General features: G+C 41.4%; 1 protein-coding gene across 4 annotated transcripts in view; it reads right to left on the reverse strand.

Annotated features, from left to right (window-relative positions):
- Nucleotides 1-23,752, reverse strand: part of MYO7B (myosin VIIB) — a 54,667-nt gene extending 30,915 nt beyond the window's left edge. For 3 of the 4 annotated variants that reach the window (XM_035132917.3, XM_035132915.3, XM_035132913.3), the window contains exons 1-22: nt 23,615-23,752; nt 21,966-22,008; nt 20,569-20,682; nt 20,075-20,227; nt 18,606-18,790; nt 17,569-17,690; nt 16,053-16,195; nt 15,853-15,966; nt 13,106-13,259; nt 12,275-12,351; nt 11,732-11,851; nt 10,739-10,881; nt 10,117-10,327; nt 9,647-9,782; nt 9,232-9,398; nt 8,059-8,112; nt 5,374-5,511; nt 4,430-4,582; nt 4,011-4,109; nt 2,834-2,928; nt 2,516-2,600; nt 1,712-1,930 (exon numbers count right to left, since the gene is read on the reverse strand). In XM_035132917.3, the coding sequence (XP_034988808.3) occupies nt 1,712-1,930; nt 2,516-2,600; nt 2,834-2,928; nt 4,011-4,109; nt 4,430-4,582; nt 5,374-5,511; nt 8,059-8,112; nt 9,232-9,398; nt 9,647-9,782; nt 10,117-10,327; nt 10,739-10,881; nt 11,732-11,851; nt 12,275-12,351; nt 13,106-13,259; nt 15,853-15,966; nt 16,053-16,195; nt 17,569-17,690; nt 18,606-18,790; nt 20,075-20,227; nt 20,569-20,682; nt 21,966-21,983 (2,700 nt within the window). In that variant the 5' untranslated portion in view covers nt 21,984-22,008; nt 23,615-23,752. The remainder of the gene's footprint in view (nt 1-1,711; nt 1,931-2,515; nt 2,601-2,833; nt 2,929-4,010; nt 4,110-4,429; nt 4,583-5,373; nt 5,512-8,058; nt 8,113-9,231; nt 9,399-9,646; nt 9,783-10,116; nt 10,328-10,738; nt 10,882-11,731; nt 11,852-12,274; nt 12,352-13,105; nt 13,260-15,852; nt 15,967-16,052; nt 16,196-17,568; nt 17,691-18,605; nt 18,791-20,074; nt 20,228-20,568; nt 20,683-21,965; nt 22,009-23,614) is intronic. The other variant, XM_035132916.3, reaches the window with a different exon arrangement.
- Nucleotides 23,753-27,259: the final 3,507 nt, after the last annotated feature.

Below are 27,259 nucleotides of genomic sequence, written 5' to 3' on the forward strand. Positions count from 1 at the left end.
GCAAAATGGGGAGAGATTTTTAAGGGGGGAGTTGGCTGGCAGGAGGGGGGTTATTGCTAGTGGGTGAAGGGTCTATCAGTATGACTTATTTTCGGGGTATGGCTTGTATCGCGCAATTGCTTAGAAATCCTGCTATGGCTTATATAATGACTACGTCTTAAAAAAGGGGAAACACGGTAGTAAGGGCAAAAGTCTCACTGTGGCTGGGGCCCCCTTCCAGACAGCCTTTCTATTGTGCATCCATGATGATTTGTGCTCATGATCTTGTGGGGGAGCGACATGTGATCTCAATTTCAATACTCTTTGCACCTGGAAAAGTTTTGGGCTGGTCACACTGCTTCATTTCCATTCAGGGCATACCTAGTAACTTCCTGCTGAAATCCTGCAACTTTTTACACCAGGAATGTTCTCGTTTATTTTTGTTCTGCTTTTGTTGAGCTATATCCTCTCCAGACAGCAATAATATGGTAGCAGTGAGGAAGCACAGAGCAACTAATAAAGCAGAATTAATGCACCACGAATACACTATTATTGCATCAAGAACATAAGAATCGTAGAGTTGGACGGGACCACGAGGATCATCTAGTCCAACCCCTGCAATGCAGGAATATTTTGCTCAACCTCATGATCCTGAGTTTAAGAGTCTCATACTCTACCAACAGAGCTATCCCTGCAATAAAACACCAGTTTCACCTTTATAATTAGTAAATACTACTGTTAGAAACTAAGTATCTATACTGGTGTCCTTATAAATCAATAGCTTTCATTCTGTATTTAAAAAGTTGCATTTGATTAAGAGGCCTCAACCATATTTTGGAAAATTAATGTTTTAAAGTCATCACATATCATTTTGGCCGTGAACGGTTTTTAAAAATTTTATTGCAAGTGCTAAAGGCAAAACTCATTCAGTGACATTTTGGTAAACCATAGTTAATGGTTAGTGTGACTGTGCCTAAGAGGACTTTTTCACTTCTCCCTGCTAGTACTGGGAGGAAACAAACCAAGTACTCTGGATTTGCAATACATCCAAACCAAGGATTACAGCTTGTTTCACTCCCAACAATGCATGATCTGCAGCCAAGGTTCCCTGATCATAGTTTGTTGCAGTAAAACATGCTTCAGTGGACATAAAGCAAAGGCAGAGGTTGCGGTTTTTTTTTCTTCCATGCTCCAGTGAAGAAGAGCTAAACAAGCCTCTTAACCATGGCTTGTGACATGTGAATGAGGCCAATATATCTAAGCCTAAACACAAACAATTTGAATTGATATGTATTTTAAATAATCCTGTTCTTATCACCTTGTCAAGAGTTCCAAGACCTCACCCTCAACTGTAGGAAGCAGGCAGTTGTGATTAAATGCATTATGTAGTGTTCAGTTAATTTGTACCTTGAGGATACTGTGGTACCTCTAGTTAAGAATTTAATTTGTTCTGGAGGTCCATTCTTTACCTGAAACTGTTATTAACCTTTAGCTAATGGGGCCTCCTGCTGCTGCCGCCGTGCTGCTGAAGCACGATTTCTGTTCTCATCCTGAAGTTCTTAACCTGAGGCACTATTTCTGGGTTAGCGGAGTTTGTAACCTGAAGCGTTTGTAACCCGAGGTACCACTGTACTAAAGTCATCACTAGGTCAATTCTCTATTGATTTGGCTGCTGTCAAGCTTTCCTACTATGATGCATCAAGTGCTGATTATGATCCAACCGTAAACCCACCTCTCTCTTCATTCTCTGGAAGCTCCTACGAGCAAACATCCCTCTGGCATAAGCCTGTATCACACAGACAGCTTTCAGCTGTTCAGCTGTTTTCTGGCGCATCAGGTAACCTCGACACAAAGCTTGGAACTTAATCACACTTGCCCGGGCAGCCTCATATTGCTTCACGAGCTGCCTGCTCCGGAAAAGGGCCTGCAGGCGCTCAAACCCCAACATGATCTAACCACACAAGAGAAGAAATGGATAAGATGAATGAACAGCAGGTTAAAAATGCTTCAAATAAATAAATATTCCATTGTCTTTGAAAGCATCTCGCGGAGGTCCTTGCTACAGCGACAAAACCAAATTTATCTCATCCACCTCTGTTGATATACACTAAAAGTCCACCAGGAATACATGTAAGCAACAGCTCCCCCCCCCAGATAAATCAGCCATCTGTTAGACCCTAGACAGTTGTTACGTTAAAAACAAGAACAACAATTGAATCAAGGCAGGGATCCAAAGAACTATGTGAAAAGCACATCCAGGAGGATTTTTGACACTTTCCCCTTTGCACAGCAGAACGTCATGTCATAGCACAACTTGCAACACTTCAAAAGCAGCCCACCATATAGTTTGAGGTGTGTGAAGTTCCAGGAATACCGGTAGTTCCATAAGTAGCTGTGCAGCTGACTCTTTGAAACCCAGCCAAAGTAATGTTTGAGTGTTCTAGGTCTTTAAGTGTAGGAACCTATGAATAGTGTGCCTGGCTATGCAGAGCCCATTTTGATAACTGTATCTGAAAGATCCATGCAAGCTTTTTACCATCTTGAAGTTCTTCCGACAGCAGTATCCCCTCCAGGCTGTCTGAATAACCACAGCACAGCGCCTCTGCCTCAAAAACTGTTTCCTGCAGGCAGAAGGAATTAAAACAAAAACAAAACAAATCTCAATATGCTAATATTAATCCCAAAATAGTGGGTCTAGTGGAACAAACCCAGAACTGCGCCCCCTCCTACCCACCTCACACAAAAGAGCCACTTGCACTTAGCCCAAGTAAAATGCAATTTTCTCCCCATGGGTAAAATACCCAAAGGAAATTAACAATCCGATTTCGTTTACTACCTTTAAAAGCATTTTTACCTTTCCTTGAACCCTCTCAGCACTTTCTGAATTAGGATAGCTTTCTCTGTGAGTGCTTTGTCTCGCTGCACCTCCAGTACTGTATCATGATAGTCCTATTAAAGAATGGAAAAAATAATAATTCACATGTTTATCACCAACTAATCTAATCTAAAAATCACCACATATAAAAGGGTTGTAACAAAACAGAACCAGTTTGTATATAGGACAATATACAAGCTATTCTAGATCCAGGTGAGGGGAACAAGGGGTGTGTGGAGTACAAAAATTAGGCTGGATGTTACAACAGCCGTGAGGTCAGCTTGTGTAGACTTGGCTTCAGGATGGAGAGTAAGTTCTTCTCATGCATGGGTGTCCACAGAAATAATTTGGGCAGGAGAAGAAAATGTGTTACTGATTATGACTGAACCCTGTGCACCGCTACATACTGCTGAAGAGAGGCGATGAGAAACAATTCATACAAGATCAGGCAAACAGACCTGAGGGGACAGTGCTCTCACATAGGCCCTATCTGCACTACACATTTAAAGCTGTGTCATATCACTATCATCTGTCATGGCTTCCCCCAAGGAATCCTGGGAAGTGTAGTTTGTTAAGGGTGCTGAGAGTTGTTCGGAGATCCCTATTCTCTTCACAGAGCTCCAATTCTGAGTGGTTTAGCAAACAATCCCTTTGGGGAGGGTCACTCTGTGAGGGAAATAGACGTCTCCTAACAACTCCCAGAGGGACCCAGGTGGCGCTGTGGTTAAACCACTGAGCCTAGGGCTTGCTGATCAGAAGGTCGGCAGTTCGAATCCCTGTGACGGGGTGAGCTCCCATTGCTTGGTCCCAGCTCCTGCCAACCTAGCAGTTCGAAAGCACGTCAAAATGCAAGTAGATAAATAGGAACCGCTACAGCGGGAAGGTAAACGGTGTTTCCATGTGCTGCTCGGGTTTGCCAGAAGCGGCTTTGTCATGCTGGCCACATGACCTGGAAGCTATACGCCGGCTCCTTCGGCCAATAATGCGAGATGAGCGCGCAACCCCAGAGTCGGTCACGACTGGACCTAATGGTCAGGGGTCCCTTTACCTTTAACAACTCCCAGAGCCTTTCATGATCTAAACTTCCCAGGATTCTTTGAGGAAAGCCATGGCTGTTCAAAGTGGACAAAACTGTTAGATAAAACCAGTAACTTACTTTCAGGAATACTTTGGTTCTTCCAATTTTCCACTCATCGTCTTTTCCTATCACCTTCTCACAGATGTAAATGCAGCACTGGCGAGCATCATTCTTCAGCTGAAATGTAAATCAACTGTCACATTTATGTTTGGTTGGAAAGCTAAGAGGCCTCATGATAAATAACTAAGAAATGGACACTTCAGGTTCTGGTCATACCCTGGAAGTGCTTTTTGCACTAGAATTGGTGAGATTTATATCACTGGTAATATTGCCATATAAATTCTGGCAACTGCTAAAGGATGACTTAAGAAAGGCTTAAATAAAGCAACCCCCTTATTGGTGATGTGCTTACTGGATATGTATATAGTAGTAAGAAGGGATACAAATCAATATGCCTCTTACTGCAGTAATAAGGTTGATCAGTCCTGCTAACTTGCCTGCTCACGAGAAGACATTGGCTGCAGAACTCGGTATCTCTCAAAGAATTCTGCAAAGCCATAGCGAATTGGGTAGCCAGATTTCCTAATCCGGATGGTTTCCATCATTCCAGAGTAGCGCAGCTGTCGGATACAAAGTTCTCGGTCGAACAGCTGAAAATAAGAGAAAACACGCAGCAAAATTTAACACATAAACAACCTTGGTTCTGTATCATATACATTAAAGTGTTCCTGTTTATTCTTTTCACACCTCGTCTTGGGACTAGTGAAAAATATATTTATCTCTTTCACATTTTCAGTCAAGTTGGGATACCAGAACAAGCACAGCAGGGAACAAAGGATGTCAATTTTGCCGTACATTTGCTAGTCACCCACTTGCTTGCATCTCATTTGTACCTGCCTATTAATACAAATTTTCACCAAAATGAATGGGCCAGCCTATTGAACCCTGGAATGCCAATCACATAAAAAAAATTAGATCTGAATGTGCCATCTGCAGGAAACTGCGCTCATTTGGAAGCACCCTGTCACATGCACCACCTTGCCCCTGTGACTGGGAGGGGGGCAGGGCCATGCGATGTCAGCACACCGTTTGTGCATGCCCTGCTGTGAGAGCGCATGGTGAAAGCATGCCCTGTGGCATGCTTCCGTCATGCCCCCCCCGTGGCATGCTGACATCACTCACACATGCTATGGGGTGTGCTGACATGTTCTACAGGCACCCCACAGCTTGTGCGTGTGACACAAGTGTGCCCTGCAACATGCACGGCTGCTGCAAAACTGGGGGGGGGGGGCTGGCCCTTTCATTGGAATGTTTTTTTTAGGGACTGGCCCCCATCCCCTGCCTCTAACTGTATAATTCCTACCAAACAAATGTCCTTTCTCTTCAAACCAACGGATGCTACTGAAAAAAGCTTGATCAAGATATTTCAATGAAATATTACCATTGGCCTCTTGTAGTCATTGGGTTTGATACAGCGGATAAAATACGGCTGGCAGTTACTCAGGATTTTCATCAGCTGTTCCAGGGACTGTTTGAACTGCCCCCCTAATGTAGAGAGACGCTTGGTGGTATCTGATCCCTGGGAGAAAAAACCACATGCCTTGAATATCAATTCAACACCCACATGCATGGAATGACTCACTCACTCTCTCTCTCTCTCTCTCTCTCTCTCTCTCTCTCTCTCTCTCTCTCTACTGCCTTGGTGACTGAGCACCCATTCACAGTGCAATCCTACACGTTTACTCTGAAATAATAAAATGCTGATGTGGCACATTTTGCTTGGTGCTGTGGTGTAGACAAACCAATAATGAAAATGCTAATACAACCATACAGGGAAAAGCCCTTTCTTACTGCTTTGCATTCACATTAAAAACAATCCAAGCAATGCAATTTCAGAGAAAATGTGTTCTTAATATTGCTGGTGAATATGCCCTTAATAAAAAGCCATACTTTTTATGACTGACAAGTTCTCTCTTTGTCGACTGTGTCCCCCCAGTGGACATTTGTAATGTGTGTCTGCAGCTGTGGATCATACCATATATACCCATTGCCTCTCCTGTTATGTTTGTAGACTTGAGGTTCCCTTTTCAACATGGTTTGTGGGACCTATTGGTTTTATATATGAAGTACTACTGCCCTCCAATGGCCAAAATCACAAACCAAAGGAAATCATCCGTTTATAATACCAACAGTCAACCTGCTCAGAATTCTTCAACAGGCATAGATGTTTAAATGGAAAATGACAAATGTAAAAGAGAGGGTGGTATTATATGTCTCTACTGGAGCTGACCTGATACTTACTGTTGGATATTGTGACTTATTTAAACAAAGAAAATAACAGTTTAAAGAAGAACTATGGGTAATATCCAGCATTACTCATATTCAGAATAGACCAATTACCGTAGTTAGAAATCACCCTCTATGAACTAGGTTACAAACGAACATTTAATTATCTCAACGCTGTAATAGTGTTAATGCCACAAAATGGTGGAGTGGCAACTCAGATGTGCTAATTCAACAGAGTAATAAATAACATAGGGGTAGCTCTTGTCTGCTTTGAGGGGGGGGAAACAATAACTGTGGTCAGAACAAAAGTCTAAAGAAGAAAAGACATGCCAACCAAGAGAATAAAGGAGGTAGAATGAAACAAAATTACTATGAATAAACACATATTACATATTTTAACCATAGCAAGAATTATGCATGCTAAGGCATGGATGAACATTCAAAAACCCCAATGAACTTGACATAATTAAGAAGTTGTGGGAACAGGTAGCAATATTACAAACTAGTAGCAATGTTACAAAATAATGTCAATAATGGTTAATACATAATGTTAATACAAGATACATTAAAAAGTTAGGAATAGGAAGACAAGTGGACTTTTTATTGTTTACATAAATTTTTCCTATAACTTCAATATTTAATGTTTATACATTTATATATTTATATTTTGGAAGAACTGTTGCAAAAGAATTGTGATTATTCAGGACATATTTACTCTATTCTGGTAATTTCCTTCAGTTTTTAAGCACTGGAAAGCTATATAGCAGGCATAGGCTACCTTGGCTCTCCAGATGTTTTGAAACTACAACTCCCATGATCCCTAGCTAACAGGGCCAGTGGTCAGGGATCATGGGAGTTGAAGTTCCAAAACATCTGGAGAGCCAAGGTTGCCTATGCCTGCTATATAGCTTGAAAATATCTGAATACAATTGTGTATGTACCAGGAATACAAATGTGGATGGCAGGGGGGGGGGGAAGGAAGGATCTTCCATTCTGTATTTGAATGGACATCTATGCCCAGGGGTGGCAAACCTTCAGCCTGTAGGTCTAATTAGGCCCACCAGTCCTCCTACATGAGACCATGTAGGCCAAGGCACAACCAACTGTCCTACACGTGATATCATATCGCCTGGCTCAGCGAAAGGGAGGTTTGCATGTGCCACCACCAGCTGACTGTTGGTGCCTGTAATGCCAGATGCAAACTGCTGGGGGAAACAGCTTGGTAAGGGGCTTCTGATTAATTTTGCTGATTAAAATCTATCTTGCCCTTCCTCCCAAAACAGCCCGGGTTCAGGTTTTCAACCCCCCAAAAAAATTCAGAAGCAAAAGATAAAGGAGCAGCTGTGTGTATACATAGATGAAAAATATCTGAATAGGGCAAGTGGCAGCTTCTTTTCAAGCAGCCTTGAAACCTTGCATTATTGTGGAAGCTGTTGTTTTCAGAGAGGGATAAACACACACAAGGTGCTTTCCTGCAAAGAAACAGGGGCATCTAGGCATGGGCATATCTCTCAATGTCAATTTCTCGCAGTTTCTTATTTCTACAAGCTTAAGTTCAGTAAGCATGAGCATATGCTCCAGAATGGGGGAAATGTGGCTAACAAGGACATGCATGTTCTGCAGGTAACTAACTACTTAGCAACCTTTGTCAGAGTTGCAGGGAAATGCCTGAAATTTTCCAACAGTAGGCACAATCCAAAGGAAATAGTTCCCCTTCCAGCCTACTGAAATAAAATAGGAATTGCACAAACTCACAGCTGCTACAGAAATAATTAAAGCCAGGTGATGGCTTTGGGGCTTTTATTTCCCAGTCAGGGCATCTCTTCTCCAAGCAGTTTACCTGTCCAAGGGCAGCAGGTGATGTTCTGGATTGAAAACCCCGGTAGGACAACGACTGGTGGCAAAAGGAGAGCAAAAGGGAGAGCAAAAAAGGGTAGAATGTTGAAAGAATAAAGGAGGAAATGAGCAGGTGGATAAAATAAGTACAGTACAGCAATTATTTGATGTTTCACTACAGGTAGATTGAAGGTAGTGCCGGGGGAAATCTGAAAAGAGCATCATGTGGATAAATCCTAAACACTTGCATTGGCACAACACCGCAATAATGTCCCTACAATGCTATTGCAAGATGATGGCTGTATTTGCACAGCCACCACGTATACTTTCTCCAAATAGCTGAGGATAACATAGACTCTGAGGGTATCTCATTTTATCCTCACAATAACTTTGTGAGGTCAGATAGTCTGAGAGAAGTTGACTAGTTCGAGATTACCCAATGAGCTTCACAGGTGAGTAGGGATCTAAGCCTAGGTTTTCCTGGTTCAGGGCCAATATTCTAACCAATGCATCACACTGGCTAAATGCATAGAAATGCCTCATCCCGATTTGCCAGTGCTATGACTACAAAATTGTAACACCTGCACTAGTTGGACTGGCCTTGCTCCTCCTCAGCCACTGTTTTGCAGCCAATAAACATGCACATCATCCCTATATCTGTCATACAAGAATTGCAGGGGATCCCATCCCTGCACAACAGGCCAAGGCTGTGTACAAACTATAACTTCAAAGCACATTCAAAACACCCTTTTCCTCTCAAAGAATTCTGAGCACTGCAGTTTGTTAAGGTTTGCTGGGAATTGGAACTGCAGTGACCAAAATTCCTTGAGGGGGGGGGGGAAATATGCTTTGAATGTGCTTTAAAGATATAGTGTGTATGCAGTCTAGGAGTGATTCTAACTGTAGAAGATGCTTTGCTTGCTATATATTTCTACTCTCCTGTTTTGAATCTGGTAACCCTAGGATAACAAAACTGCATATTCTGACCAAACTAGGAAAGTATTTTCTGAATTATAAGACAAAGCAGCTATATCTAATATAAATAGCTCAGGATTACTACTACTATTATACATTTGAAATATGGCAAAGGCTTAAAATTGACACAGAAGGCAAAGTGCAGCTAAGAAACAGAGGCTAGGAGTGCATCTACATTTCAAGTCAGTGCTTGAGGGCTAACCTTGAGGGTGGGATCCACTCCAAGATGCCTGATGCTCCCACGGCCAAAAGGAATCACATTCACGGGTGTCTCCACCTGAAAGACCTGTCTGAGGAACTTGTTTTTGGATGAATGAACCAACTGCAGGATGTCAGAGCTAAGCATGTCACGGTTTTTCTCAAGAAAACCTATAAGAAAGGAAAAGCAAGATAAATCAATCCTTTCTGCTTGATGCCAATTTCCGTACTGTACTGAGTTCCCTTGGCCATGCTCCCTCCTCTCTTTGATAGTGGCCATTCCCACTCCATTGAAATGGATCCTGCCCACCACACCACTTCAGTAAAGTAATGAAATAGCTGCTTATGAACCAAGAAGTATCAATCTGCAGGATTTTAAACTGAAATGCCGGGACAGGGAGCTTTTATTTTTGACTCACCTTTAGACTGGTAATAAACAACACCAGCAAAATGGTGGATACCAAAGACTGTGTCATGGACACTTCTTGGTGGAATGTAGATTTTGCTTCTGCTATGATGATTGTTGATTTTGTGCAACATGGTTGTGTCTGTTCCCTGGAAGCAAAACCACAACATGAGATTAAAAATAGGTCGGGGACGATGCTAATACGTGCTCAAAACAAACAAGGAAAATGTGTGGCAAAAGACTTCCTGAGATGCGACAATGTGGCAATAACATTTTTAGAGTCAGAAAATATTTTAGAGCTACAGAAACCTGAGGGGGTCTCCGTTAGGTTGTCTGCACAGCAAATAGCTCCAGATGTTTAAAGCAAGAGAGCCAAACTACACGGCTAGATTCACAAAACACAACACAAATCAATACAACAACAGAAGAAATAAAAACAAAGCTAATTCCCTGTGGCAGCCTGGAGAAAAACACGATGCTCACCTTAGGGAACCTGCTTTCTTCATCAATGAGTGACACAATATTCATGGGTTTGAGTGCAATCACTTCCAAGGCGGTACAGTTATCCGTGAAGTCAATGTGACTCCAGGTGATATGCTCAGCCAAGTATTCCTCCTGCTCTAACTTGAAGACATGCGCTACGAAGAACTGCTGGAGATGCTCATTGGCAAAGTTGATGCACAGCTGCTCAAAACTGCAGGGACACAATTATTTCTTATTTATCGTGAACATTTATATTATTAATATAATCTTCCCTTCTAGTCCTTCATAGCCTTCAGATATTGAGGTTTGGGTAAAATACACACTTAATGAGAAATGCAATTGGCTGAGTAATCAATTAAAAGACTGATTAATCCACTAAAAATCTTGAATCACCAGGCAGCTCTCATGAAATGCAGCATAAATCAAGGGCAAGTAACAAACACCACACACTTTCATTTCAGCATGAAGCTGTATCAGTGGACCTCAATCTATCATCTTCAGTGTGGAGATTAATTAACTTAAAACATAACTTCCATCAATACTAATGGTTACAATTTGTTTCTGACATGGTGTGCTATTTCTCAAAACATCCCACAAAACTGTTAAAACTTGAATGTCATACCTGTTAGTGGTAAAATTTTCAAAGCCAAAGATGTCCAGTAGCCCAATGGACCTGCATGTTTTTTTATGACCCTGAGATGGTGGGTTGTAAATCGCAGTATTGATCTTATTAACTATCCAGAGGAAGAGGAGTCCGTAGATCCCCTGGGTAAAGAAAAGGTGCATAAGAACACGGTATTTAACACAAGTTGCATCCACATGTCGGGTTTATTGCATTGGTTTAGCTGATTATAAAGCTAGTGCTTGTGTCCCATTTTCTAATGCTCCTTTCACACTGTACAAACCTGTTTCATCACATCTCAACCGCTATACCATCTTGTTGCAGTAAATGCACACAACAAGAAGCTTCAATAAATAAATAGACATCCACAGATGCCATCCCTCTCCCTCCACATTCTGCCATTCTGTGCTGAAATACCAGCTCCACTGACATCAAGAAAAACATGCAACGTTCACCATGGGAGAGTAAGCCCATGGATGAGAGCCAAGAATGAGATTTTTTCTCTCTTGATTTAGAAAGCATTATAGCTGTAGGCTTGTATAGATTCAAACTTCCTTAATGAATCAGATGCTAAAGCTGGAATACCAAACAGGACATTGTTTGTAGGGTTTTGTCTTTAGACTGTTATTAAACTTCAAAGACATGTACAATCTTAGTTACAGATAGGTAGCCGTGGTGGTCTGACGTAGTCGAAACAAAATTAAAAAATTCCTTCCAGCAGCACCTTAGAGACCAACTAAGTTTGTCATAGGTATGAGCTTTTGTGTGCATGTATCTGAAGAAGTGTGCATGCACACAAAAGCTCATACCTATGACAAACTTAGTTGGTCTCTAAGGTGCTGTTGGAAGGAATTTTTTTATTTATGTACAATCTTATCATTTTTATTTATTTATTCATAAAATGTATGCACTGCCTCATTGTAGAAAACCTAAAAGCTATTTACAGAGCGTAACTGAGAACCACACATGGGGAGAGCTGTTTATCTTCTTTACCTTTACGAAGGCATCTCTCACACCAGCAGCCTGGGCTACACTTAGGGGCATAGAGACGCTCTCTCCCCTGATGATGATCGAGTGGTTTGTAAGGCTGCTGTGGAGTTCCCCGGAATCCACCTGTAGGAATGACAATTGAATTGCGTCATTTTCTGTAGATGCAGGAGATCTGGCGAGAAAGGGCAGCGTCTTCTTCAAGAGAAGGGATATAAAGACACTTAACAGAAAGCGGGGCAAGGCAAGGCAAGCCTGCCATCATAGCAGTGGTGGCAATGGGAGCACAAAATGTGATCTCTAAGCAGAGAAGACAACATGGTATGTTGTGCATGTTCCCACAAGGAGGGAAGAAAACTGGGAGGGGACAATGCAGTAGTGTGATTAGAATGTCAAATTAGGAGCTGGGAGATCAAGTTCGAATCCCCACTCATCCATGAAGCTCACAGGGCTTGCGATGGGGTGGGAAGCCATACTCACTGCCCTGAGTTCCTTTGGAGGAAAGGCTGTAGGGATGAAATAAATAATATCCACGTGCAATGCCAATACCTCAAGCAGTTTAGTTGCAATGGAAAAGTGTGCAGAATCCAGTACAGCACAGCAGTCCAAATTATCATACACGGCAGCTAAATAAAGGAAAAAGCAAAGCTTGGTGATCATTTATAAAATAAAGCATGTAACATACCTTTTCTCATTCAAGAAGCAGCCATTAGGCTAAAGAAAGTAACAACACAAGAAGAAGATTGCAACCCCCCTAAGATGTCATCGTATTTGTGTTCATAATCCATGTGGAAAATTGGAGGTGTCCCTTATGGAATGGTCCCCGAACCTTCTTACAGGGAAATGTAATATATTGCACAGACATTAAGTAGTGCCAGTAATTAAAATGGTGATTTTTTTTCAACTGTGGCAGATAGGATCCTTGCAAATATACCCACCATCCTCTGCCCACTTCTCAAAATGTTGATCCCTGGAGATCACTACAGAAACACCCCATGCAGCATTCATTGCTTTCTTGCTTTTTCACATATGGGCAATCTGTTCTGTGGTAACTGTGTGAAATACAACTTTGAATTACCCAACTTCTCCAACTAAAATGCTCCCCCCCCCCACACACACTACACACAAGTATCACAAAGCATTCATCTTAAAAGCATTTATAATAAGGAGAGTCTTTTTCAGGGTAAAATATCTACTGTACATTCCTCTGCACTTTCTTAGTTAGATAACAAAATGTTGTTTTCTGCTCAAGGTATAGTCTGGTAATTTCATTAACCGCTATTTTCTCCTCTTTGGCCAGTGAGTGTGTGTGTGTGTGCGCGCGCGTGCGTGCGCATGCGTGTGTGTGTGTGTGTGCGTAGGCGCATACGCTGGACTTACCTTCAAACTCCATATTCCCCAGATGCAAAATGGCTGCCAGCAGTTTGCTTATGTCCCAGTGCTCAGAATCAGAGAACATCAAGATCTTCATGGCAGAGCGAATGTGAGCATATTCCTTGGCATCATTACGGCCTTCACAGGAAGTGCAGTCACCCTGGAAGACAGCACAGTGGTGACATTTTTATACCGTAATTATATGGGGTGTTTCGTTTGAATGATCTCTCAAGGATGGTATCGTGATTCTGTGAATCTGGTTGCAAAAGGAGATTGCTAAACTGACTTGGGAACCTTACCCAAGCAGATTTCCTTTCTTTGGGAAGATTGGCAGTTCACCTATGTTCAATCCATATATGTATAAACTAGGGGCTGTAACCTTGCTTACCTTGTTCGCCAAACCCACCTACCTCCCTACGTCCCTTGCCAAAGCCACACACCCTCCCATTACACCTTGCCAAAGGCACCTGCCCCTCCCCTTCTCACCAAAGCCACCCCTCGCCTTAGTCCTCAGAGATTGTATGCACACAATACATTTACAGCTGAGAAAATTGGCATAGAATAATAGAATCTTAGAGCTGGAAGGGACTCAAGGGTCATCTAGTCCAACCCCCCATAATGCAGGAATCTCAGCTAAAGCATGCATGACAGATAGCAATTCATCCTCTGCTTTAATACCTCCAAGGAAGGAGAATCCACTTCTCGTGGGAGTCTGTTCCACGGCCAAACAGCTCTGTCAGAAAGTTTTTTTGAATGTTTAGTCAGAATCTCCTTTCTTGTAACTTGAAGCCATTGGTTCGAGTCCTACCCTCCAGAGCAGGAGAAAACGAGCATGTTTCCAGGGCTGGCGCGTCTATTAAGGCGAACTAGGCAGTTGCCTAGGGCGCCAAAATGGAGGGGGCGCTGGTGTGTCTCCCCGCTCGCAAACGCTCTCTCTGCCACCACCGCTTTCGCTCCTGCTGCTGCTTGCTGCTTCAGAGGTGCTTCCCTGCAATGCGCGGCCTTCGGGGCGGGGCAGGGGAGGACATGCTCTACACTCTAGGCTCCTCCCCTCACGTGCCTCCTTGGCCAATCGCCAAGCGGGAAGGTGGGGCGCCGCCGCCAGAAGGTGATCTCACCTAGGGCGCAAAAAACCCTAGCACCGGCCCTGCATGTTTCCTCTTCCATGTGACAGCCCTTAAGATATTTGAAGATGGCTATCATATCTCCTCTCAGTCTCTTCTTTTCCAGGATAAGCAAGCAAACACAAAGCAAAATGCATTCTACTGTGTGTTTCCCTTTTAATCTAATCTATATATGTGTGTGTGTTTTTTTTGTACTTCCTCATGAGCCACAAAGACCTTCAGACCTTTTATGCAATAGGCAACCTTTGAATTCCAGAAGTAGTTATCAGATTAATTTCTGCTTGCTTCATATTTATTATATTATTATTAATTTATTAAATTTACATACCACCCTTCATTGTAAGATCTCAGGGCAGTTCACAGAATAAGATACAAGATAAAAACACAAGTAAATAATTAAAACAAAACAGCAAAACAATCCTCCCCTTTCCCAGAGACACATTTAAAAGGCTGCAGAATATTAATCACCTGTAACTGAATATTAACCAGTGTGACTCATTTCCAAGAAAATATGTGTCCTTTTGCAAATGACATTCTCATTCTGTGCTAGCCAGTGAAGCCCTCCTTTGGTTAAGATGGTACCAAAAAACCCCTCTCCAGTTTAGGGAAGTGCTCAGCGCAGATGGAGTGTTTCCTTTTTAGGACCACATTCCTTTCATAAACATTTCACTTTCATGTATGTCTTCCTAAAGGGGGGGAGGGGAATGGCAACTAGGTTTCTGTTTCTCATTTAAGAATGGTTTGCAGATGCTCCCTGGAAAAAAGTGCCCAAGGCCAAAGTACATGCTCTATGCAAATACATAAAACTATCACCTGGAAGTTCTTTTCTTCTTTATTAACTGCTTCACTAAGCAGGAGTGAAAAGGAGGGTGGAGTGTGTAAACTCTTCTCTCCCCCCCTCCCACTCCTGTTTCTCTGCTTTAAATTGCCTCTTCCTCTAGCTTCCTTGTAGGCTATATAAAAATGCATGGAAATACATGTGTAAACTTTGTGGGAGGAAAAGCCTCTGTGTGCTGTGTGCTTGTACTGGTGTGAAATGGCTGGTAAGGACCAGGCTCACTGACAGACATAAAGCACAACTTGTCAGTTTGCATTTCTTAGGACAGAAAGTATTGATCTGATGTGCAGAGATCTTTCCTATTCTAATTTATTCAAGAGGGTTTTGAAAGCTTCTCTGTGAAAGAAACAAGCAGAAGGTTCATGATGTTTGGGTTTTTCCTTAAACTGCTCCTGTTATCTCTTTCTGTCAAGGTCATGCTCACAATAATAATAATGGGCCAGAAGGAGCCTGGGTTTCACTGTTTTTCTATCTCTCTTTCGTTCTGTGTGGTGTTCTGTATATAGTATGCTTTGTGTTAAGGTTTAGTCTTCTTATAAGTTCTTGTAAGTTTAAGTTAAGTCTGCTGCAGCTGGACTTCTTATGCACAGTGCCAATCCTGAATGTATTGGATTTGGGACTATTACGCTCATTTTGCCTTTAGTAGCAGTAAAGCTCTGCTAGATGAAATACAATTGCCTCTGGTCCATTTTTTGGGAATCCTGCAACGCGTTTAGTTTTTTACTCTGCTAACTATACGTTGGAGTTCTTCTCAGGATCAGTATTGAGGAGACTTCCATGACACAACTTACCATAGTAAGATAGCTGTACTCTGAAGCTGTGCCCAGATTCAGCATCTTCTTCTGCTCCAGATTCATCCCCATTAACATGCAGTAAAAGATGTGATAGTTCCTTTCCTCAGGAGCCTAGAATGAGAAGACCCCCACAGACATAACAGCAGCACAAATGAAAATAGGAACACTGTCCACATTAAATGCGTGCTCTGAATTACCTGGCGACACACCCGAGACTTCTCCAGAAGGAACTGTTCTATCCGAGCTCCTTCTATCACCCCATTTTGGTTGAAGTGAATATCGATGTATTTCCCAAAGCGACTTGAATTGTCATTCCGAATTGTCTTGGCATTTCCAAAAGCTGCAAGTGGGTGAGATGGCATCATGAAGGGGAGGGCCACTCTTTTGCTTATGTGAAATCATTCAGGGCACCAAGATATTTGGAAGTTCTTTTTCACAAAGTAACAAGTGCTCATTTTATTTTATTTTGATTTATAGTCCACTGCATCCCAAGATCTTGAGGATGGTGAGCCATCTTTAATGTATAAACATTTCAGTAATATAATCTGATTACAGGTAGGTAGCCGTGTTGGTCTGAGTCGAAGCAAAATAAAAAAATTCCTTCAGTAGCACCTTAAAGACCAACTAAGTTTATATTTTGGTATGAGCTTTCGTGTGCATCTGAAGAAGTGTGCATGCACACGAAAGCTCATACCAAAATATAAACTTAGTTGGTCTTTAAGGTGCTACTGAAGGAATTTTTTTATAATCTGATTAAAACACCATTAAAAGTACATAAACCTCTGACAGATAAAAAAATTCCTTCAGTAGCACCTTAAAGACCAACTAAGTTTTTATTTTGGTATGAGCTTTCGTGTGCATGCACACTTCTTCAGATACACTACAGATATATACTGTTTACAGTGTAGCCAGCTAAAATTACAGCTGTATGTGTCATTTCCAATTTCTTTTAAGAATATTCCAGAACTGGACGATACTTTCTCCCCAATATTTTCCTTATGTGTGACAGCAAAGGCTGACTGCATGCCCTTCTCTACGAGACATCCTCATATATTTAACAGCTGAATAGGAAATGCAAGTGGAACCTCCAGATTGAACAGTGGATATGATTGTATGAGGGAAATATATGATGTACGTTCTAGGGGCATAGCTGCCAAATTATCCCTTTTTTTAAAGGGATTTTCCCTTATGCTGAATAGGCTTCCTCGCGAGAAAAGGGAAAACTTGGCAGCTATGTAGTCTAGGGGTGCCTTCAGATGTGCAGAATATTGCATTAGTTTTCCTGATTATAATGCTAGCACTTCTGTTCCATGTTCTAATGTCACCTGCTGTGATACAGAACTGTCGCTTCTTTACCAATATACTGGCATGTTGAACTAAATTCCATTCACACTAGTAAGCATGGTGTGTCACAACAATAACAACCATCGTTGGACGACGTCACTGCTTCACCATCCTTTGGCACATGAATGCTTTTGCTATACAACCCTAACTTTCTTCTTCACTTTACTCTTGCAATTTTATGGGTTAAGAGGAATGCAAACAGATTTTTTTTCTGGAATCAAATAACATGAACATGAGTGCTAAACATCCATTGGTTTTTCAGAAGTGGCTTTTACATCTTCTGAAAGCTGAAATATGCAGAAATTAACAGTCAGGGAAAGGTCAGGGAAATAGAATGAACTGCTGTGTGAATGGCATTATATAGCCTACCTTCTAAAATGGGATTGGCCTCTAGAATCTGTTGTTCAATCCAAGAATGTTGGCCACTAATAGCTGCTAAGAACTGCAAAATCAGCTTTGTGCTTTCGGTCTTCCCCGCTCCAGATTCTCCACTGAAATAAGAAATCAAATCTGGTGAACTCAGTGATGGACTCTCTTGACGAATTGGAATAAAAAGTGGCCTGTTTCTTCTTGCTCTTGAATAATCTTAAATCAATCTTTGCGGGGGGGAAAGAGTGAATTTTGCTTTCCACCATCACACTTCACAAAGTGAATATTCTCTGAACAACCGTTTAGCTGTGTTTTGATACCTCTTGCCTACACCTGTGTTCCTCTTCTTTTGCATTACCATTGTCTCATTTCGAATGTGTGGCATTTGAGGGCATGTGCCTGTTTTTACTGTACGCCTATCAAAATCAGGCCCATGGTCACTACATGAAAGCAGCTGGACCAGAGCAGAAGCAGCTTGTTGGGTGGGGCAAAGCCATTGCGTCAGCATCCCAGCGGGTGGGTCACTGTTGCTTTTCATCAGGGGTGAGGCAGCAACAAGGTCAGTGTGATGGAAATGCAACAACGGAGCCAATCCCACCTGCTAGGAAGCCAGCATAGTGACTCTGCCCACAGCTGGCAAGCCACTTCTAAACCAGAGGCCTTTTTTTTTACACCATTGGAGCAAAGTGCCATGAAAACAATGGCGTTGTCCTCATTTCTACACTGGGTGGTTCAACTGCAGATACGTAACATCATTAAGATATCACAAATGGGTAGGTGGCTTGCAAGAGGCTTTTTATTTATTTATCAGACTTCCCCTGGAAAGGGTAATTTTGGATTAAATGGGCAGGGCGAATATGGTTTGACATTTTGATGCCAACGACACTGGACAGCAGTGCAAAATGTTTGCATTCATGAGAAACACAATAAACACCCATCAGGAAGCTTCCCTTAGATGTTACTCTTTTTCTCCCGCCCAACCCCACCAGCTATTCTTTGGAATAGCATCAAACTTTCCCACTACTAATTGCCTCTACCTGATGATGCAACATTGGTCTCTTTTGTTTCTCTTCATGTTGAAATAGCAATTGTCAGCAATGGCGAAGACATGCGGTGGTAGTTCTCCAATCCTCTTGTTACAGTAGAGTCTAATCTGTTCCATGGTATACAGTGGCAGCACTTGGTATGGATTCATAGCTACCAAGATAGATCCTGTGTAGGTCTAAATAAATTAAGATGCTTATGAAACAAACCCCAAACAATATTCTCATCACCTCATGCTCTGCCCTTATCAAGTATCATAAAACATGTGTAGGTAGATTAGAAGCCTTTGACATGTAGTAGAAAGCAGAATAAATGAATGAAAGCTCTCTGCCTTTAGAGTCTGTCATATACTACTATATAGGGGTCAACAATATTGGACACATTATTCATATCATACAAACATTTTGGGCAGGAGTCAGCTAAGTTGGTGCCTGCATGGAGCAATGTCCACCTGCACAACAGGTCTCTCCTCACTCTTCTCCCATGCCTCCTAAAGCTGCTGTGGAGGATTGAAGGAATCTCCAGAATGGGTTTAAAGGGTATGCGAGGGGAGGGGGTGTTTCATTGCACGAGCAGAACTCATTCCATGTATACAGACCCCACTTAGTGCTATGTTGCATTTGACTCTACATTTTTCTTATCATTCATAATCAGTAGTCCAGGGGCACATTTAAACAGAGAATTCTGTTATCCCTAGACTGCAAATAAAGTCAGTAAAACCCATTATTCCATCATTCCATCAGAGTTTCTTCCTTACCACTTTTCCATGTAGGCTCAGAAAACAATGGGAGTGACAGTAGCAGTACTTCATTTTTTCCTTTTGGGGGGTTGTTATGCTTTGTGGGGGGGGGGTAACTCCCCCTAGCAATTTGAGAATAAATTGGTAGGCTTCTGTCATGTGTGTTAATGAAGCACAGTAAAGTCAGAAAGGAATTCGTTTCACTTGCTTTCCAGAACAGCTTTACAATGTTTTTTAAAAATGCCTCTGTATACTTATTTGAGATTAACCTCAATAAACCCAGTGGGGCTTACTTCTGAGTAGATCTTCGCAGGATTCTAAGGCAACTATGGTGAAAACTGAAGCACACTGGTTTTTATTCCAGATTAGTTATTCTATAACACTTTTGTCTCTGGCTCTGCCCATCACCAGCTGTGCCTATTGCTGCATGTGGCAGCTCCCTAGGAAGAGAATGAATATTGAACCTACCGGTATTTTTTTTACTTAACAAAATGCACAGATTTCTTCACCAAAAAAAATCTAAGTAGTCTCACAATCACATTGAAGTATTCCCTACTGGCTAATTTTTTTTGGGGGGGGGGGTTGTTGTTGAATATCAATTAATGTGAATAGAAGGGAAAGTAAAATGATTAATTCATTGAGAGGAAAATCTGTGATCAGACAAAATACAAGCTTTTATTTCATATTATTACTTGACAATGAAATGTCACATTCCTAACTTACATAGATGTTGTGTTCCTTGTAGCGGATAAGAAGGTTGCGCACCATGCCAGCTTCATTCATGTCTCCAAGGCGTATCATATCTTCAACTCCTTTGACAGAGGTGGGATGCATTGGCCGCACATTGCAGATGTTCCGAGCCATGATCCAGTGTTCCTTAAATACAACTGCTTTTAACTAATCAGCTTAGATTTTATACACTACCTCAGATCACTCCTAGGAACTAACCCTTGAGACACATTAGAGACAGGCCATCGATGAAAATGAATTCAGATGTGCACTCAAACACTATTAAAGAATACATTGTTCACATATGGGCCTCCAGTTTATCCCATCTCACTGCATAACTAATTCACATAAAGTTCCAGCTATGAATCCCAGATTTCTATCAAGTCCAAGAATAACTTGATCTCTGGTTGTGGTGTTCAGACCCATCTCTAGCTCTTTCGCTTTATGTAAAACATTTGGATCTGTTGAATAAATGTTGTGACACCTACCTTGCCTTCATCATCTTCCAGCAAGAACCGTCCAGAGTCAGAAATCTTTATAACTGCCCCAATGGGCACATTAAACTCACTTCCTGAAGAGGCCTCCAACCATATATGGTCACCCTTGTGGAAGAAAGGATATAAAAGTCATTTACTTATTTGTGGATATGTTACACTTCTTGTGCTTTGGAGAACCAATTCCTCCTACCTGATGTTGATTAAACTGTGGGAACCTTTGCTATGGATCTTATGATAATTTTTCAACCTATTTAACATTTCCTTCTTTAATAATGTTATGAGTTTGGGGCGGGGGGGGGGGGTGTTAGATTGCATGATGCCCGAGTCCTTTCTAATTCCTTGAATCCTGGATCCAGCAAGGCTAAAAATCTAATGGAGGATTCCATTATTGAACTAGCAGGCAAGCTTCTTGGTAAAGTCTTAAATATGGTGAATGGCCATAAGTATGTTTGTTAATGTAACAAAGGAAGCTGGCTCTGTGCCAGAGGACAATGGGCGGGGCCCTCCCTCACTTGGCTGGTAGTGCGGACAATAGCCAAAGTGTAAGCAGTGGCAGACCTTGGTGTCTCAAATATTAGTGGTGCTGTGTAACGTCAAAATCTGCCCGCCCCCCCGCCTCTCATCTTCTGTTGGACATCTTCCATTAGAAGCCATAGAGCATAGCTGCCAAGTTTCCCCTTTTCTCGCGAGGAAGCCTATTCAGCATAAGGGGAAATCCCTTTAAAAAAGGGAGAACTTGGCAGCTATGCCATAGAGTGAGAGCTGTCTAATCTCATTTTCTTATTCTTGATTGTCTTATTTATTTTTCTGACTTAAGGCCTGGCTGCTCAATTTCATAAGCATTTTGCCTTCTCAGAGCATTGGTGTAATTGAATGGCATATTGCCAAGGTTTATTACTATGGAACCGTTTACTGGTAACCTTTGTTATTTCTATTTCTTCTTTAAAGTATTTTATTAGCTTACCTTTTATAGGCAAACAATTGTAAAATATAGGAGCTGTTGCAGTACTTCATGGACTCATGCAACAATCTGCCAGAGGTGATTTCCACATCACACTCACTGGATTTCATTCTTTTTTTAAAAAAAATATGTAAGCAAAACCAAAGGTTGCAAATTTAAGTAGAATAACTATAGGGAGTGGGGACAGTTAGCTACCGGTATTTCCACTCTGTATGTAGGTTCAAAATCCCACTCCCCACCCCCGAGTTGTTATCTCATTTATATTTTTGGAAAGAAACACACACTGGACGTAAGATAGCAACTGTATTATAGTTTGCTTCTTTTGTGCTATGACAGTTTTGTGTTGGATATAGCTCAGTTCTTAAACTGTACCATCACCCCTAATGTATATATGATGTGTCACACCAAGATGAAGGACTAGACTTACTTTTCTGAAAACAACCATCCTGCTTCAAGGTGATGCATGCAGCCTGTGTTCATAGGGAGAGAAACAGCATAAGGAGGTCAAATCTTCAAGGGACAAGAAAAATCATAATCCAATATGTAACTAACAAATAGGTTTCAAAGTTTAGAGGAAAATCCAAATGGGAATTCTTTGTATGGCAGATGGAAAAGTGGCAAGTGAGACCAAGGCTAGATGTAGGAAATATATGTAATGGCCTGCATAATCATCCCAGATTATGTTTTATGTACTTGCTGGCTTTAAAAGACAAATCCATAAATGTTTATCCATTTCTTTTTTTCTCCTTACAAGAATTTATCAGCATTCTGGGACACATTTCTCCTAACAGCAAAACAAAGTGGGCAGTGTTTCCAAATCTGAGTAAAATCTATTCCCTAAACATTCAAAAATCAAAACATTGTTCCCAAATGATTAAATATTCCATAGTGCAATCTGTTAAGCACTGCTCTTATGTAAGACAATTTTTAATAGGAATATTCACCTGAAACTCTGAAATCTTTACATGTTTCTGACCCTAGCATAGTATTTTTATTATCATATGTAAAGCATTTGAATATAAAATTATTATTTGGTACATCACTGGGTGGCAAAGGCTCAAAGGTAAAACATTGGAAACATTTTCGAAATAACAGATTATCTTTTTGAACATAGCAATTATATTGTAACACAGGATGTCTGGCTTCAAATATTAAAAGTAAATCCAATATTATTAAGAGTATGATTGAAAACACTCCAATAATTATATTTTAAAATTTGTTTTCTTGATTCATATCTTCCTCCAGGATGATAGTTGCTAAAATTGTGCCTTTCTGAAACACTGCAATTCTGTTATTCAACTATTGAAAAATTAATATTTTAAAGGTTAATGGCCTTTGATTACGGTACTCAGAAATGGGTTGTAATCAACGGGGCTTACTTTAAAACAATTTTGTCACATATTTTCATTTTAAAAAATTAAAAATACAAATAAAAAAAACATGACTGCAATCCTACATTCAGTTACGGGCTGTCTGTGGAGCCTTTGGAAGGTGCCAAAGTGGGTGCTGTGTCAGGAGCTCCCAGTATGCCCACTAAAAGCTCAATGGGCATGGATGTACCACTGAAGGGAAGCGACAGGGTTTGAAGACACGTTGAAGGTGGATCAGGGGGAACCTTGGACCCCCATGGGCCCAAGTCCCTTTGTTCCCCCAACACACAAGCACACCAAAGTCAAACACTACACAAAGCCCAAGACCTGGTGCAGTTAATCCCCCCCCCTCCTACTGGTGGTAAGGGGGAAAGAGAAAACACTTGCCCCATCTCCTACCTTGGCTACCTCAAGCTGGCAGGGCATAGGAAGTGGCAATAGATTTCCCATGGATTCTCCTCCCTCTCCCCCTAGCTCCATAGGATTGCTCTCTTAAAGTTCAGCCCCAGCCACCCAGCCTGTAATAACTTTGTTATCCGATATGTCCACATCAAATGGCCATAAATTAATAAAAAATAACTAAGATGGAGAAGGATAATTTTCAACCCTTCTGTGTGGAACTGCTTATAGGAAGCAATTTCTCCTTTGCTGTTGCATTTTAAAACCCACTATCCACACCAAATGAAAGAACAAAGAGTGTACTTACTCCCTGTTCAGAAGGTTGTTTATGTCGGATGGATTTCACGTCTCTCTTTTACAGAAGTAGTGTAATCAGAAAGGAGATTTAGCCACAGAAGGCCAGTTCTCAAGAATTCCACCCTGAAAAGACAGTCCTCTGTTCAATGAGGAAGAGAAGAAACGAATGACGTTCCCTTCGTAGTTATTTATTACAGGACTTTGCCCCCCGTTTCGAATATCTTCCATTTCTGCAGCTGGCATTTCAGTCAAGTAAGGTCAATTAATAGCTTCATTTGCAACTCTTTTGAGTGTCCCTGTAATTTCAAATTCATTACCCCAAATAAATTTGGTAAGAGATTTCTAAATGGTATTCCAAACAAACATCTGAATGCCCGGTGCTTTTAAAAAGAAACCAAAAACTCAGATGCAGTTGAAGGATATCTGGTTGTAATGATCACATACCCTTCTCTCACACCAAGAGGGACTGCCTTTTTTGAGATGGTGTCTGCTATTATGCATGATAGGGTCCACAGCTGATGCCTGCCCTTTAATTGTTTAATTTCCTCCACCTGTCTGCCATCTAAATTCCCCACAATGCCTCCAGTTGGAGCATTGCAGGAAATTAAACGTGTGGCTTTCGGGTATCCATTGCAAGCTACCTTTGGAAGAAAGGGTGGGATATAAATTCAATAAGTAAATTAAAAAACACCTGATAGTGACTGGTTTGTGTCATTGCTGCTACCAGTCAAGCCGGTCAGGAAGGGCATTGATTTAAAAGGGGAGTTTGCTAAGGGCCCCCTCAAACTTTGAATTAGTCCAGGAACAAACAGGTGTGTTATTCTTTCTTAAAAACTATTGGATTCAAAAATAACTTTATAAATATTTTTAAAAGAACTCTTTTTAACCTACAAACATGTGCAGCTTTAGCTAATTAATCAATCAAAACAAATCAACTCAAGTAAAAATTGTTTACTCAGCTTATACCCTTATAAAAACCCATTCTGATTCTTGTAGCACTTTCTCCACATGCATTTGTATATTTGGGTTGCTGTTCCACTGTTTATATGTTGTCTTTCTCTTTTTTGCATATTCGCCAGTGCATTTCCAATTAGACAACGCTATATCACATATTAGGAGATGTAATTACTGCTGCTGATTGAGCGAGACAATTTATACCATCAGCAATCAATAATGATGAACAAATTAGATAGCAATGTGCATGCTGAACTGAGTAATGCTGAGCGACATTAATCCTGCTATTCTGGAGAACAGAAGTTCATCTGTTTGAATATATACAGAACTTCTCAGCAGCTTCTTAATTAATAGTCTGCTGCCATATGGATAAAAGGGGCTTAAAAAGCACGTGGGTGTTACTCTGTTGTTTTCCTCTTTCTCTTGAGAAAATGCACAAGTTGTCAATTGCACAGATTAAAATAAGGCCTATTGCAGTTATATGTCACTGAGCTTCTATAATCCTGGACATAACACCTCACAGATAAATGCTAACTTCACTTTACGTACTTTTTGCCTGCAGCAACTACTTATTAAACACTTCGCTTTACCTAAGCACATTTGTATTGCTACATTAATGAATACTACTGTTATTTTTTTAAAAAGCTCATGGAAGGGAGTTAAAATGGGAGAGAAAGAAAGAAAGACATACCAACAAAAGGTCTCAAGTATTTCCCCCGTTTTCTTGAGCATCTTATCTTTAGACAAATTTGCTTTTCCCAGATCATTTATGCTGCTGTGAGAAGAATATAATGGGGATAGATATTGGGTGCATGGTATTGCACACCTATACACACACACCATCCAGGTGGGGGGGCGTCTTACTCCTGGTGTTACAAGGTAGGTCAATCTTTCCGGTCATGCAATCTCATTAGGACCTGATTGACATCCATCCTTCCCTCTGGGATCCAGCCAACAAAGTATTAAAAGCACGAACTGCAGACTATTTTGTGCCAAGATCTGTCTCATCAAACACAAGTAGGTACACACATAACAAGCAAAAAAACCCAATAAGCACTTGTATGTTTGTCACATTGCTCATAGAAACTAGGAAATGAGTAAATAAACATAATTAGAATTGGAAGTATTAGTCTTATAAATAATCAGGGTTTTTGCAGTATAGCCTCATTAAAATGATAGCAGGCTTGTTATTTTAATGTATGAGGACCGCAAATACATTGCAATAAGGGGATATAAAACTCTGAAATATGTAAATGCTCAATTACCAGTCTCACACCATAGCTCAATGGTAGAACACAAGCTTTCCATGGAAAAGGTCCCTGGTTCAAACCCTGGCATCTCCTGAGATACAACCTGGAGAGTCACTATCAATGGCAGACAGTATTGTCTTGGTGGACCAATTGCCTCGGCATTAGGCAGCTTTCTATATAGCTAAGTAACTAAGTGTCCAATTGTTGGCATAATGCTAAATGGTTTCAGCACCAGCAAGAAAACGTATGGCATCTCTGAATGGAGTCTCAGAGCTGAGAATATATGGTACTTTTAAAAGTATGAGCAAAACCTAGGAGAAACACTTTGGGCTGCAGGGGTCAGCAAACTTTTTCAGCAGGGGGCCGGTCCACTGTCCCACACACCTTGTGGGGGGCCGGACTATATTTTGAAAAAAAAATGAATTCCTATGCCCCCAAATAACCCAGAGATGCATTTTAAATAAAAGGACACATTTTACTCATGTAAAAACATGCTGATTCCCGGACCATCCGCAAGGCGATTGGGCCGCATCCGGGCCCCGGGCCTTAGTTTGGGAACCCTGGGGTATGTCATGTGCTTTAATGGATAGTGTGCACGAAGCCTGAAAGCAGATGCGCACCTTTCATTTAAAAGTTTAAACACCTGGCTTTCCCCAAAGTATAATGGGAACTGTAGCTCTGCAAGCAGCAACTACAGTTCCCAGGATTCATTGGAACCCATGTGTTTTAAGCATGTGTTGGATGTGCTTTAAATAGATGTTGTGGATCTGCCCGCTACACCAGTGCCAGGATAGACATTTTTAAAAAAACCTTATTTCTACCCTAACCATATTACTTCAAGATTTAGCAGCACAAATGGGGTCCGGCCGAGTCAGCCTGTGTCATAATCATTTGAAACTGGAGGTTTTAGAAAGGGATAAATTGTGATAAGGCCTTCCTTCCTACTAGTCAGAGAAAGAGCTATATATGGGGAGGCTCCTCCGTCAGAGGAAGGCTCAGCAAGGTTACAGCGAGGCCACCCGGAGCCGCCGCCACCTGCGTCGCCCATGATGTGATCAAAACAACAACACCCCCGCAGGCGACAGCCTGCGCAGGTTGCTACCTAGTCCCACCAACCCCGCGAGATATTAACCTCTCGCGAGCAAATAGACGCCATGCCAGTCGCTCTCAAGCATTTTTCGCTGGCTCTCCGCATAAGCCTATAATAAATTACTCTAACGGAAGTTGTGCATTCACTATAGTACTGGATTCTTCAGGTCCTCCCCTCTCCCGGGGTGGTAGTGAGAGTTGCTCACAGAAAACATTGTTAAAATCTGGTTTTATATATATTGTGGGATGGTGTATATATTTTACTGCAAGTGGGACTGGGCGGTAGCTCTTCCCTCCCTCTGTGCAAAAGGCAGTACTGTACACTAGCTCTTTCTAACAGGCGTTCTACTTCGCACGGGAGG

Source organism: Zootoca vivipara, chromosome 5, assembly GCF_965207765.1.
Source record: "Zootoca vivipara chromosome 5, rZooViv2.hap1.1, whole genome shotgun sequence".
NCBI lineage: Eukaryota > Metazoa > Chordata > Lepidosauria > Squamata > Lacertidae > Zootoca > Zootoca vivipara.